Genomic DNA, 13018 nt, shown 5'->3' with positions numbered 1-13018 from the left:
CAAATTCCCCAAAATCCTCTTATCAGGTCATCATAAAATGTTTGAGTAGAGAAATCACTTTGCATTTCATCCGGCCTCCTCTTCTCAATAACAAGGCATTGGGCCAAGATCAAAAAGAAGAATTAGAAGGACCACCATTTTGAATTCCTTTCGCTCTTTGATGCAGCAACCAAAAGATGCATTAGATAGGTAAAAATCCACAAGTATACATAAATAAATAAAGTTGTCAAAAAGGCAAAAAACATCATGCTCTTCAATCAATATAATACTTTGGGAATAACTTCTATTCGGTGGAGGCAAAAACCACCACCTTTTTGTCCACCAATAAGAAGTTGACATATCAACATGAAACAAAAAAAAACACAAAAAATGTAAGTGTCGGCAAAAATACCGGATCATCCTCATTCCTTCACTCTTTTAGTCTTTAGAAAAAAAAAAAAAAAAACCAAAAATCCTTCTCCCAGCCACTGCTCCACGCGGCCACGCCGGACCTTGAGATCGGCGGCAACTCCACGGCCGGATCGGCAACTCCATGGCGTCGGAACTCAAAGGAGAAGACGAACGTGGTGGGTGGTCCCTGTACGGGAAGGAGAAGACGAACGGATTGGCAACTTCTTGGACCCTAAGTTCCCTCCTGCATGTTGTACGAAGACTGTCCAGCGCCCAAGCTTTTTGGCAGATGGCATGTCTTTTGGTTTGAGCGTGTTGAACGAGCTTGCTTGTTCTCTTATTTTCACTTCTCATTTTACCCTTGGTAAACATAAAAATCAAAGCTGCAGGTTTTTAAGGTAAAGGCGGATGATTTTTAATTTTTTCATCCTACCAGGAGTAAAATTTCTTTGGTACGATCAGTCAAATTTCTCGCGGAAGGACAGTCACAAGTTGTAGATGCATGGCAGAAGGGAGGGTCATGGGCATCGTTGCTCTTTTGAATTTTGATTTTACTTTTGGTTTACAAACTGTAATAAAATGTGAAGGTAAAATGCATGTCAAATTAATTCACCCCAAGGACAACTCATCTTCTTCAACCACGGATCTACATAAAATCTAAACCAATAGGCAAACATAATTAGTCCAATTTGTTTGAACAGCTGACCAAAAGAACATCTACTATCCACATTCCATTAAGTTCTTTCTACAATTTTTTTTTTTTAGAATAACAAAAAAAATTAAAACATTAGATCGTTTTCTCATTGTAGCAAAATAGATCGTTTCTTTAATTTTTTTTTTTTCTCTTTTTTTTTTGTCCTTTTTCAAATTACCATAGGGAAGAATACATATAAAGAAATAATAAAATATAATAATTAAGAAAAAAAAATAGATATGATAATAAATATTAAGTTCATATTAAAAAAATAAGTAAGTAAAAGCTACGAAATAAATAAAAATAAATAATAAGTTTATAGTAAATAATAAGTGGTGAGAGGCAGAGATAGAGATGCTCTGTACTGTACCATAACTTTTACGTCTTATTGGTGAGAGGCAGATATACTAAAAGCTCTCTTGATCTTCGCTGACGTCTCTCTTGCTTTTGTTCATCTCAGAGAATCACTGCAGCATTTGATCCGTGGCAGAGGAAAATGGACTATAAAGCAGAAAAGTGAAGAACAAAAAACGTGAAGAGATCGATATCACAGGGGTGTTTGTATAAAAACGTATTAAGGAAACTACACCCACACATTATTTTGTTGGAAATTAAAGATGTACAACTACATAAAATAAAAATTGTATAAAAGGAATAATGGACATGCAGTAATGTGAATATAAATCTGTTTTTTTTAAGATAAATATTATTTTCCACTTAAAATTTATTGTTTACCATCGGGATATAATATTGCTCAAATGTAATGTGCAAATTACAAATTCTAAACACCACTTTGAATTCATAAATTCTGTAATAGCAGAAAAGATGAAAAAGAAGAGAAGTAAAAAAAAATATCGAAAATATGATAGTAAAATATAGTTTTATCTAAATTTCAGAAACAGATTACAGCAGTTTTAATACAGTTTATAACTATTGAAAACTCGGTTTTTGACTGTTGAAGCAACGGTTATAAAATATAGTTTCTGATAATTTAGAAAAACAGTTAAATATTTAAAAATATTTCTAAGTTTATAAAAACAGTTAAGTATTCAAAAATATTACTGTTAGAAAAGTAGTTGTACACATTAGAAAAAATACACACGTAATTAATAATCTCGTGTGCTAAGTGCGTCTAAAGCGACATGAGTGCGACGACCAGTGCTTTGTACTAGGTGACGCAACTAGCACATATATACTCAAAATTTTAACTAGTATAAGAGCATGATAAATACTTATAAAGCACACAAAATACTCATAGTTTTTCAATGTGGAACAAAGAGTAATAAAAGAAATAGAAATAAGTTTAAATATTCAAATTTAAGATAAACTTAAATTTTCATATATTCAAATTGAAGATAAACTTAATTTTTCATAAAATAATTTTCAACATATTTTAGCCATGAAAATTTACCTTGAAATGGCCACGATTGTATGATGGATATTTTTATGGGCAATTTTTTTTTTTTTTTTTTTTTCTCTAAATTGAGTTTGATGACCTCACTTGATTCCATTTTCATATATATATTTTTTTATAAAATGAATAAACAATATGATTTTCACGTGAATTTTAGAAAGTCAAATGAGAATCACATTTTATTTCGATATCATGAAGAAAGCGTTGTTAATTAAAATAGGTGTTATTATAAGAAATTCAATAGAAGAGTGTGTCAGTTATGATAATGAGTAATTCTTGTTGCACACCTTTGTCCACGATGAATTCATATATTATGGTGAGGGATTTCTTTATTTTATTACCCTTTTCACACAATTTTCATGTAACTTAAATATATTGGATATGATTTATGCATGATAAGTCTCATTTGATATATTTATGAATGTGTGAAAGTTGTAAATAAATCATTTTATATTTATAATAGAAAGAAAAAACAAGAAGTAAAATCTGTCTTTTAATCCCTTATTCATTTGATGTAAAATACTGCACTGCAATTACTTTTGTATAGGTAAGAACGCAAGAGCATCCCAACAACTTCTATAAATTTTAGCTTAAAAAAATTATTTTTGTTATTTTAATTATTATTATTAACAAACTTCCTACACTAAATTTTCTAAATACTTATTTATTTATATTAAATATTAATTTTTTTGGTACAATGCCTTACATTGTACACGAGAGAGAGGCAAAGGATTGTGAAATTTGTATTTAGTGGTTTTTAATACAATGTGGAGTGAAAGGACGGCAAGAGAAAGAGAAAGAGAAAGATAAAGCAACTTTAGTAGGGAGAAAGAGTGGCAGGAGAAAGAGAGAGCAACATTGTTTTATTATTTTATTTTATTCTATCCTTTTTAAATACAGTAGATGTGTGGACCAGGGGTGAGCATGGGGCGGGGGGGGCGGGGATTGGCTTTTTTTGCCCCCGCCCCGCAGGCGTGCGGGTTCCCCAAAGGGAACCCGCGCCCCGCGGAAAATTCCCAGCACCCGTGCGGGGCGGGTGGGCGCGGGGCGGGTATGAACGGGGCGGGGATCCGCGGGTATGCGGGGATCCCCGCGGGTTTGAAATAAATTAAATAACATTTTTTTTTAAGAAAATATATTAAAGAATGAACAGGCCGGAAAGCAACTGGCTCCCAAAAGAAAAGCAAGGATATCGACATGCAACAGCAAGTATAGTTGACAAACCAGCTAAAATTAACCTCGAAATGGAAACGATACAAACAGATCGATCAAATCAGGGAGACTAAGCACAGTAGCTAATCATAGTGCAAAAAACCACATTTACAAATGCCCCGTGCTGCAAATCAATCCGCAAGTCGAAACCTCCCCCCACCCACCAAAGAATCTGAATCCAATAAAATCTCTCAACTAAGCAAAGACTTACGATCTGATACAACCTCCAAACATATATAGCCTAATCAATAACCAATTGAAATCTAACCCACAACTCAATAACCAATTGAAACCCACTTTTGGAAAGGAAAATCCACCAAATACCCAACACTCTCTCGGTGTTTGCGAGTGGAGACAATGGAACCCAGCAGGCCAGCACTTCGCGACTTTGTTGAGCACCTGAGAACGTACTATTTTATTTAGTTAGAGAAAAAGGAAAGAAGAAAAGAGGAGACCGAGAGAAGTAGTGAACGTACCGTGGGCGTGGGGTGCGGGCCATACGGCGTTGTGGGTGGTGGCCGGTGGGCGTGGGCAGCTGGACGTGGGCGTCGTGGGGTGCGGCGTGGGCAGCTAGGCGTGGCCGTCGTGGTGTGGGCAGCTCCTCAGATGGGGGCCGTTCTCTGAAGACCGAAGGTGAAGAGTGAGAACTGAGAAGTGAGATTTTAGGATTAGGTCTTTCTTTTCCCCTTTTCTCTTTTTTTTTTTTTTTTTTTTTTTTTTTAAACCTGCGGGGTGGGGCGGGGACCCGCGAAAATTCACGGGTCCCCCCCGCAACCCGCCCCGCACCGCGCGGGGGGGGGCAAAAAAAGCCCCGTGACCCGCACCATGGGTGCGGGTTTTGGGCTCTACGGGGCGGGTTGGGGCGGTTTCTGCGGGGCGGGGCGGGTTTCACTGGGATTTGCTCACTCCTGTGTGTGGTAAGAGTTATTATCAAATAACCGCTTTGATTTAAAATAATATCATAGGTGGAACCGATCGTTAAACAAAATATCTACTTATACTTCCGTATGTCTAGGTTTTATCCATTTTTTTTTTTACGATCATCCACATCATCCTCTTAAAATCGTGATACTTGTCCCAGTTGTCACATATTTTAGTCAAGTCGAAATATTATCCTTACGTGCACGTATATCACAGATGATGCATATGCTTTTAATGCCGATGTAAGAAAAAATGGGTAATTACCTTTTTCTCATGAACTATAAACCTCCGTCAATATTCATCTACGAACTGACACTCTTACCATCTAATCGTATTGAACAACCATTTACTTACCAAAACCCTATTTTTGTTAGTCAACCTTATTGAAAAACTTGAAATGACTCAAATACCTTAACTTTATAATCATAATTTACATATAATACTATCAAAATTAAACAAATAAAGAAAAATGAAAAAGAAAGGGGGCGGCTGCCCGTGGCCAAAGTATCACCCTGAGCTACCTTTTGGCCAAAAGAATAAGGGTGGCTGAGCCAGCCCTTGGCCACCATGGGGGTAGCTTGGCCTTTGAGAATATTATATAGTTTTTTTTTATAATTTTTTTATAACTCACATGATAGTTCACATTTTATAAAAATAAATGTCATGTGAATTAATTGTCACGAAGCAGTTTAAATTTGAGTGTCTAATGCGATGAGTGTCATCATATACGTCAGTTTGTAAACATAATAAATATAATGTAGTCTACATTTCAGTAATTGGGATGATAAATATCAAGTAAATTGTAGTATTTTTAGCAAAACTAATATGCCTGTCAGCTCTTCTTTATGGTAAAACCCACAATTGATATAATAATCTTGATTCATCTAAGGCCGGTTAAAACACCCAAAATGAAGGAATTGGAATAATTTAAACAAATATTCGATCAAAAGTTAACTATATATAGTTGAGTTATCTTCTAAAGTGCTAGAAAGAAGATTGAGAAAATTGAAAAAGTTGTCAAACTTTGAGGGGTGAATTGTATTTTTCCCTAAAAAAATGTAAGATGAAGCTCCTCAAAGCAGTGTCTGCCCTACAAGGTATGATTGAATAAAGAGCCAGCATGTCAAATACTTAGATTAAGTGTCCCTTGAAATTCACAATTTAAAAATAGAGATTTTAAAATGTGCGATTTGAAAATATAATTTTTAAAAATACAGTTAAGTGTTTGGTAAAATCATAATTTTGACTTTAAAATCGCAGTTTAGCTTTAAAGTTGTGTTTTAAAAAAACATTTTGCATGCGATTCGAAAAATCAGATTTTTCTACGTTTTTGAATCATAATTTTTAAAAATGCAGTCTCAAACGATCTATTTTTTGTGATTTAGTATAAAATCGAATTGATTCTACTCGTGAGCGTAATGGTATAAGCTTGCATGACTGTCAGACTGACTGGTCTTTGATTTATTGCATTTTTTTTGTAAACATGATCAATACTTTTGTTTATGAAATCACAATACCATATGCATTCAGAGGCTTATGATTTTTTATACGACCCGCAAAATTCAACATGAATTCAATACAAAATTAATGGGTTATGACTGAGAGGTCTAACGTATTTAATTAAAAAAGTCGAATTAAAATTAACTTATATAATCTTATATCTATGTCTCGACACGATTTGAATTCAATAAATAAAAAGTAATTAAAGTAATTAACAACCCCCCTCCCTGAACTTCTAATTTCCTCTAAATTGCATGTGTTGATAAAGTAGAGACTTGAGATATCCAAATATATATATATATATATATATATATATATATATATATATATATATATATATATATATATATATATATATATATATATATATATATATATTGTTTAAAAGTGTTTTAATGGACATAAAATATACAAAAACGTGAACAGCGCACCTTAAAAGTTTGCTTAATATGCTATCTCATTCTCAATCTTCTTCTTTTTCCCATCTATTATTTTTGTGAGAGCGAAAAAAAATCATCCTTCAATCTTTTTCTTCCAATATATTTGCCGCTACCAAAACAATAAGATATAATGGGCCCATTAAACCAGCCCAATTAGGTTCCCATGATCATTTCGGGTCACCCAAGGAGCCCAAAATACCCATTATTACCATACCTCATGAAGAATTCAACTACACAAAAACAATTCAAAGCTTCAAACTTTCTGTCTCATTATCCAATCACCTCCAATCATCAATACCCTCTAACCATACACCATCTACACATTATCAAAACTTCAATTTCTTTTCTTCCATACTAAATTTAGCAAGGAGTCTAGAGTAATTTATATCGCATCATATTTTTATTCTACAATTGTCTTATAAATGCTAATGTGTCAATTTTAACAAATATTTAATTTTTGTTTTTAACAATGATTTATCCAAAGATTAGTTGGGACTGTCACATCAACATTATAAAATAATTATATGATAAAAATGTATTTTTTAACATTACTCAAAGACTCCATGTGATTTTTCAAGAAAAAATTTGGCCATAACATGTGCAAATCACCCCACATTAGACTCTCTATATCTACGGTATTTGAAGTTGCTAGATAAATGTAGCTAGCAACTACAACAAAGCCAAATAATTTTGCTCAAATTTTTTTTTATTTACTCTCTCTCTCCTCTCTTCAACATGAGCACAACGACATAAGCATGGTGGCGGCGAGCACAATGAGACCTTTTTTTTGGCTTCATGTAGCCATCCAAACTACTAGTATTAGTGTGGGTTGAGTTTAGCTTCAAAGAGAGATTTTGATTTTTAACAAGTGGGGCGGTGTTGGAATGATAATAAATAACAAGTTTTAAGGTTTTGCATGGTTCGCGATAGCGATTGTGGTAGAGAGAAAAAGATTAACTAAATAAGAATTAATATAAAATTATTTTAATAAACTATAGAAAGATTTAAAGAATAAAAAAATATAGAAAAATGAAAAAAAAAAAAAAAAAAAAAAAACTTTGAGTTTTTAATTAAATTTTGGTTGGTCCAATTATAACGTTCTACACTTCTACATGCCAAGGCATTGCTAACTGCTAAGCTTTGCTGGCAGTCGTAATAAACTGCAAATGAAATGGGTGCAGAGGAACAAAACCCAGGCTTTCCTACGCATAAAACATTAATCCAAGAGGGCAAATCTTTCATTGATACAATCTGCTTCAATAGCCTCTGCGTATTTTACTGTCTGTTGCATCTCTTCTCAGGTCAGTAATCCCTCTTCGTTTGAATTTTCCTTCACATTACTAAATTTTCCGAGAAATTTTTTTTTTCCGAGAAAATAGAGGGTTCATGAACTGCTTTTATGGCTGTAAAGCTCTCATCTTTGGCCATTTCCAAGAGAATTCCCAAATGGGTCAATCAAAATGCATTCATTTCTTCAGTTTCATGCGCTAATAGTATCGAAATTTTCCCGGAAAACAATCAGAACCCACCGAACTCATCGGATTTTGAACAAAATTTTCAGTTTTTAAGGAATAAGCTTTCCCCGGATAACTTAATCCGGGTTTTGGATAATACCAGTGATTTGAACTCAGCAGTGAGGATATTCAAATGGGCTGCCCTCCAAAAACGGTTCTGCCACACCGCCGATACGTATTGTCGGATAATTTTGAAGTTGGGCATGGCTGGAAATGTTAAGGAGATGGAGGGGTTTTGTCAGAATATGGTGAAAGATAGGTGCCCAGGTGTTGAGGAGGCTTTTGTGGCATTGATTGATACCTTTGTTAAGCATTGTAGGCTAAGTGAAACTATACGGGTTATTGTTAATATGAATTCGGGTGGTTTTAAGCCCTCTATAGATACGTTTAATGCCGTGCTCGCTGCTCTAGTGGATGAGAAGAGAGAATTTCAAGATGTAATGTTTGTTTATAAGGAAATGGTGAAAGCAGGAATTGTACCGTCTGTTGATACTTTGAATCATTTGTTGGAGGCTTTGTTTGAGACAAATAATGTTCAGTCTGCTTTGGATCAGTTTAGGAGAATGAACAAGAAAGGGTGTAATCCTAATAGCAGGACATTTGAGATAGTCATAAAGGGTCTCGTGGAGAAAAGCCGAGTAGATGAAGCTGTTATTGTTTTAGGTGAAATGTCTGAACTTAGGTGTCAGCCTGGTTTGAGTTTCTATACCTGCACAATACCTTTATTTTGTAGGGAAAATAAGCCTGAGGAGGGAATTAGGTTGTTTAGATTGATGAGAGCTTCTAATTTTGTTCCTGATTCATTCATTTGTGAGGCTCTAATACGGTGTCTGTGTGAGAACCTTTGGCTGGATGATGCGATGAGCATTTTCAAAGAGATGATAGACGGTGAAATAAAGCCGTCTAATAATGTGTTGTTGGATATGATAAATGTTTTATGTAAATTAGGGAAAATAAATGAAGCTATAGAATTCTTGGAAGACAGATATGCTTTTGAAACTTCACCACACAATGCATTGCTTGAAGGTTGCTGCCGTGCTGGTAAATTTTCCCTGGCAAAAGGTCTACTTGAGAAAATGTCTGAGAGGAACATAGCCAACTGTGACTCTTGGAATATTCTTATCAGATGGCTTTGCGAGAATGCAAGGATCAGGAAAGCATTTGAACTTCTAGGGAAAATGATTGTCTCTCCATATATTCCTGACTGTGCCACCTACTTGGCATTAGTTATTGGCAACTGTAGATTGAACAAGTATGGAGATGCATTGAAGCTATTTCACAAGATTCGTGCTAATTGCTGGGTTTTGGACTCTATTTCTTATTCTGAGCTAGTTGAAGGCCTATGTCGGGAGGAAAGAACACTAGAGGCTGCTGAAGTGTTTTGCTATATGTCTAGTAATAGATGCTCTCTTCAGTCTTCCTCCTTTGATATGTTGATCAAGGGTGTTTGTGCCACAGAAAAGGTCGATGAAGTGATAAATTTACTGCAGTTAGCTTATTATTCTGGTACTTCGTGTAGTAATGCAACTTACACTACAATTATGCTCGAGTTGTCTAAACTGGCCAAGGCAAAAGATGTGTTAGTAGTTCTCTCACAAATGCTGATAGAAGGTTGCAGTCTTGATCTGGAAGTATATAGCATCCTCATACAAAGCATGAGTTCACAGAATCGAATCAAGGATTGTGTATTCTTTTTTAACATGATGGTTAATGAGGGTTTGGTACCTGATTCTGAAAGACTATTTGATCTACTTTTATGTATAGCAAACCATTCTCAGTTGTGTATGGTTTCAAGTTCGATCGATAAACTTATTTGTAATTCTGAAATTCTAAATCCAGCAATTTACAATATGCTGATTAATGGCTTCTGGAAAGAGGGTAATAAACGTGAAGCATGTCATTTATTGGATTTGATGTTGGAAAAAGGTTGGGTACCGGATTCTACTACTCATGGATTGTTGATTGGCTCTGTTTCTAGAGAGGAAGGGGACAGGGGGGCATTTGCCTATGAGAATTCCACCGCACAAGATGCTGTTAGTAACATACTAGCTGAGGGCTTCGGAAATACGTGATGTACCCACTTTTCTAAGAATAGCATTTTGATCAGCTGAAGGCCCAGTTCCCTGGCAAATGATACTCTGACTCACAATTTCATGATTATAGATTTTCTCTCCAACTCATCAGGAACATGAGGGATTGAAACTGCTTTCAGACCTAGTTCGTGTCTATGGTGGAATTCTGTGACAAATGGTCTTTTTGTGGAATGTGATTACTGGCATTCCAGGTTAGCAGTAAATTCATCTTTTGATCTCTAAGATATGCAGCGCACTTGTGTACTTCCGAATGTACTTTGAGCAAGAAAATCTTCAGAAATGATAAAATATGATAAGTTCATCACTATGCTGCTTCTTTGTTGTTGTTCTTATTTATTCTTGCATGTCTGTCTATTCATACTTGTAAGATTACAGATTTTAATTCCTCTTGAATGCAGAAGAGTCTACCCTGTTCTTTTTTTGCCCATCCCCCCTCTTTTTTTTTTTGGGGGGAAATGGGAAACTTAATCCCACTGATGTATGCCTTGCAGATGACTTGCTTTGTTGCTGTAATCCTATTGAGCAGAGGTATCAACCACTAAGGAGTTCTTGGGGGCATCAACTTGTCTCTAAACACAGAGAAGAGTGGCATTTTCGGTTGGTTGAGGAGGATGAAATGTACAAATAATTAATGAATAATTGAGATTTGAAGAAGGGAAATTAAGGGTGCATGCAATGTAGGGATTGCCCTTTTTCAGCCAAGCTATTGTCCACAGATTTTCAAATCTAATGGACAAGATAGTAGCTGAAGTTACTGACAATATACTAATAGACAAACTGATTCACTTCTATTTAGCATTCAAGTTACTAGTGCAAATGTCTTTCTTCTGCCATAGAAGATGTTAAAAGGAGTACTAAGGTGTCAATTTTATTTTGGGCAGGTGTAGACAAGAGCTAATGCATGGGCTAGCTTTTCTGTGAAGCTCTTTGAAATTTAGAGTTCAAGGCTACTTAGGAATTAGATGAATGGATTTGGACCAAGCATGTATTACGAGATGTGTTTGATACATTGCTTCTGCTGTTTCAACCCCGTGGGGAGAATTGGTGAAGACAGCACTAGTCAGTGACAGGAATTTGAGAGATAGCCGAGTGGTTTACTACTATGTTGTATATAGTTACTGTAAAAACAAAGTGAAAAAGGGGAAGAGGTCATCATTATATGTTGGGTATTCAAACTACTCTGTTAATTTGTTTTTTATTTGATAAACTATTTTGATAGGACATAAAAGTAAAAATTATTTTTGTGTTTTTACGAGTGTTTTGTGTTTGGGTTGTTAATAATTTTTATTTGAAAAGAAAAAGCAAAAGACAACAAAAATTTTAACAAAGAAAGTTTCGATTTTCCTTCAATCATGGAAATAAAGCATGTTCTGTATCATTCAGTGCATTAATGGAAGTGTATACACTATACTACTATATTTTTTACCTTGACTTTTTAGGTTAAATGTCTCTTTATTTAGAGTATTATTTTTCACCTCCTGGTTTTCATTGTTAAATTTAACCCTAGGACCTACATCCCTTCCCTTTTCTTTTAGGTGCAAGAGCCAGGAGGTGTCCATGCCAACCTCTAGATGGCTTGCATTGCTTCCCGAGAAATGCTAGACATTTAACATATTTTTTTTAAAAAGAGAGAAAAACGCCGATCTTGTTCAATATCAATATTTATAAAGAGTAATGTTATTTTTTACTCCAGTTGACACGATATGTTTAGTGAATTTTGATATTATGTTAAATCATCGCTTGTTCTACAAATTTAAGCCGATAAAAATGAATGAATTTAATCATTTAATTAATATTCCAACAAGTCTGTCCGACACAGTTAAACTATGTTAACTATGCTTAGGGAAAAAAAAAAAAAGTGTGTTAATAGGTAAAGCTTGATAATTGACAATGACAACTTTGTCCTCACAAAGTGTCTTTAGGATTTGAGGTTGTGGGGAGACGATTTAAGTTGACGTGGATCAAAACTTATCAAAAACCAATTAAACAAAAACAAAAAGAAATAAATTTAATCAAATTATAGTAGCATAGAGAGGAGGCCAATTTAAACAAATCGAATTTTAAATTATTAAACATGCCAATATATATATATATATATATATATATATATATATATATATATATAATGGATAATTGCACCATTGGTCCCTGTGGTATGCCATAATTATTTTTCACTCCCTATGGTTTAAAAAGTGAATGGGAGATCCTTGTGGTATGCAATAATTACAGATCGATCCCTGTCGTCAAATTCTGTTAAAATTTTTAACAGATTTTGTCAAATGCCACATCAGCGCCACGTGTCGTCATATTATTGGTGACACGTGGCGCTGACATGTCCAATCTTAATAAAATAATATAAATTTATTAAAAAATAAATAAAAATACTTATTTTTTTAAAAAATAAAAATAAAAAAGAAAAAAAAAGAAAAAAAAAAGAAAAAAGAAAAAAGAAAAATGGGGGCAAGGGGGTGGCGCGCGGCCACCCCCAGAGGCTGCCTGGGGTGGCGCGCAGCCACGCCAGTGGCCAGGGGTGGAGCACGGCCACCCCAAGTGGCCGGGGGTGGCCATCGGGCCACCCCTAGATCCCCGGCCACTGGGGGTGGCGCGCGGCCACCCTAGTGGTCGGGGGTGGCCCAGCCACCCCAAGCCTGCCCTTTTTTCTTCTTCTTCTTCTTTTTTTTTTTTTGTTTTTTTTTTTTAAAAAATAAGTTTATTTATGTATTTTTTAATAAATTTGTATTTTTTTTTATTAAGATGGACACGTGTCGTTGACGTGTAGGACTAACAAATTCCGTCAAAATTGTGAACGGAAAATCGATCCAGGGAGTAAAACGTAATTA

General features: G+C 35.0%; 1 protein-coding gene and 1 long non-coding RNA gene across 4 annotated transcripts; one reads left to right on the top strand and one right to left on the bottom strand.

The window, feature by feature from the left end:
- Positions 1-3708: 3708 nt before the first annotated feature.
- LOC133852742 (uncharacterized) lies at positions 3709-4293 on the bottom strand. The gene is made up of 2 exons (XR_009895971.1): positions 4187-4293; positions 3709-4109 (listed from the first exon to the last, which is right to left on the bottom strand). It is a non-coding gene; the product is annotated as an uncharacterized LOC133852742 (long non-coding RNA).
- A 3589-nt stretch (positions 4294-7882) lies between these two features.
- Positions 7883-11428, top strand: LOC133883039 (putative pentatricopeptide repeat-containing protein At1g12700, mitochondrial). Of its 3 annotated transcripts, XM_062322218.1 has the most exons (3): positions 7883-10369; positions 10670-10844; positions 11060-11428. In XM_062322218.1, the coding sequence occupies exon 1, from the start codon at positions 7971-7973 to the stop codon at positions 10155-10157; it is 2187 nt and encodes a 728-aa protein (XP_062178202.1). In that variant the 5' UTR covers positions 7883-7970; the 3' UTR covers positions 10158-10369; positions 10670-10844; positions 11060-11428. The 3 variants fall into 3 exon arrangements, with proteins under 3 accessions (XP_062178202.1, XP_062178203.1, XP_062178201.1); XM_062322219.1 differs by lacking the exon at positions 10670-10844; XM_062322217.1 differs by having other exon boundaries at positions 10670-11428.
- Positions 11429-13018: the final 1590 nt, after the last annotated feature.

Source organism: Alnus glutinosa, chromosome 12, assembly GCF_958979055.1.
Source record: "Alnus glutinosa chromosome 12, dhAlnGlut1.1, whole genome shotgun sequence".
Lineage (NCBI taxonomy): Eukaryota > Viridiplantae > Streptophyta > Magnoliopsida > Fagales > Betulaceae > Alnus > Alnus glutinosa.
The sequence above is the reverse complement of the archived record's forward strand: the minus strand, read 5'-3'. Positions and strand labels throughout refer to the sequence as shown.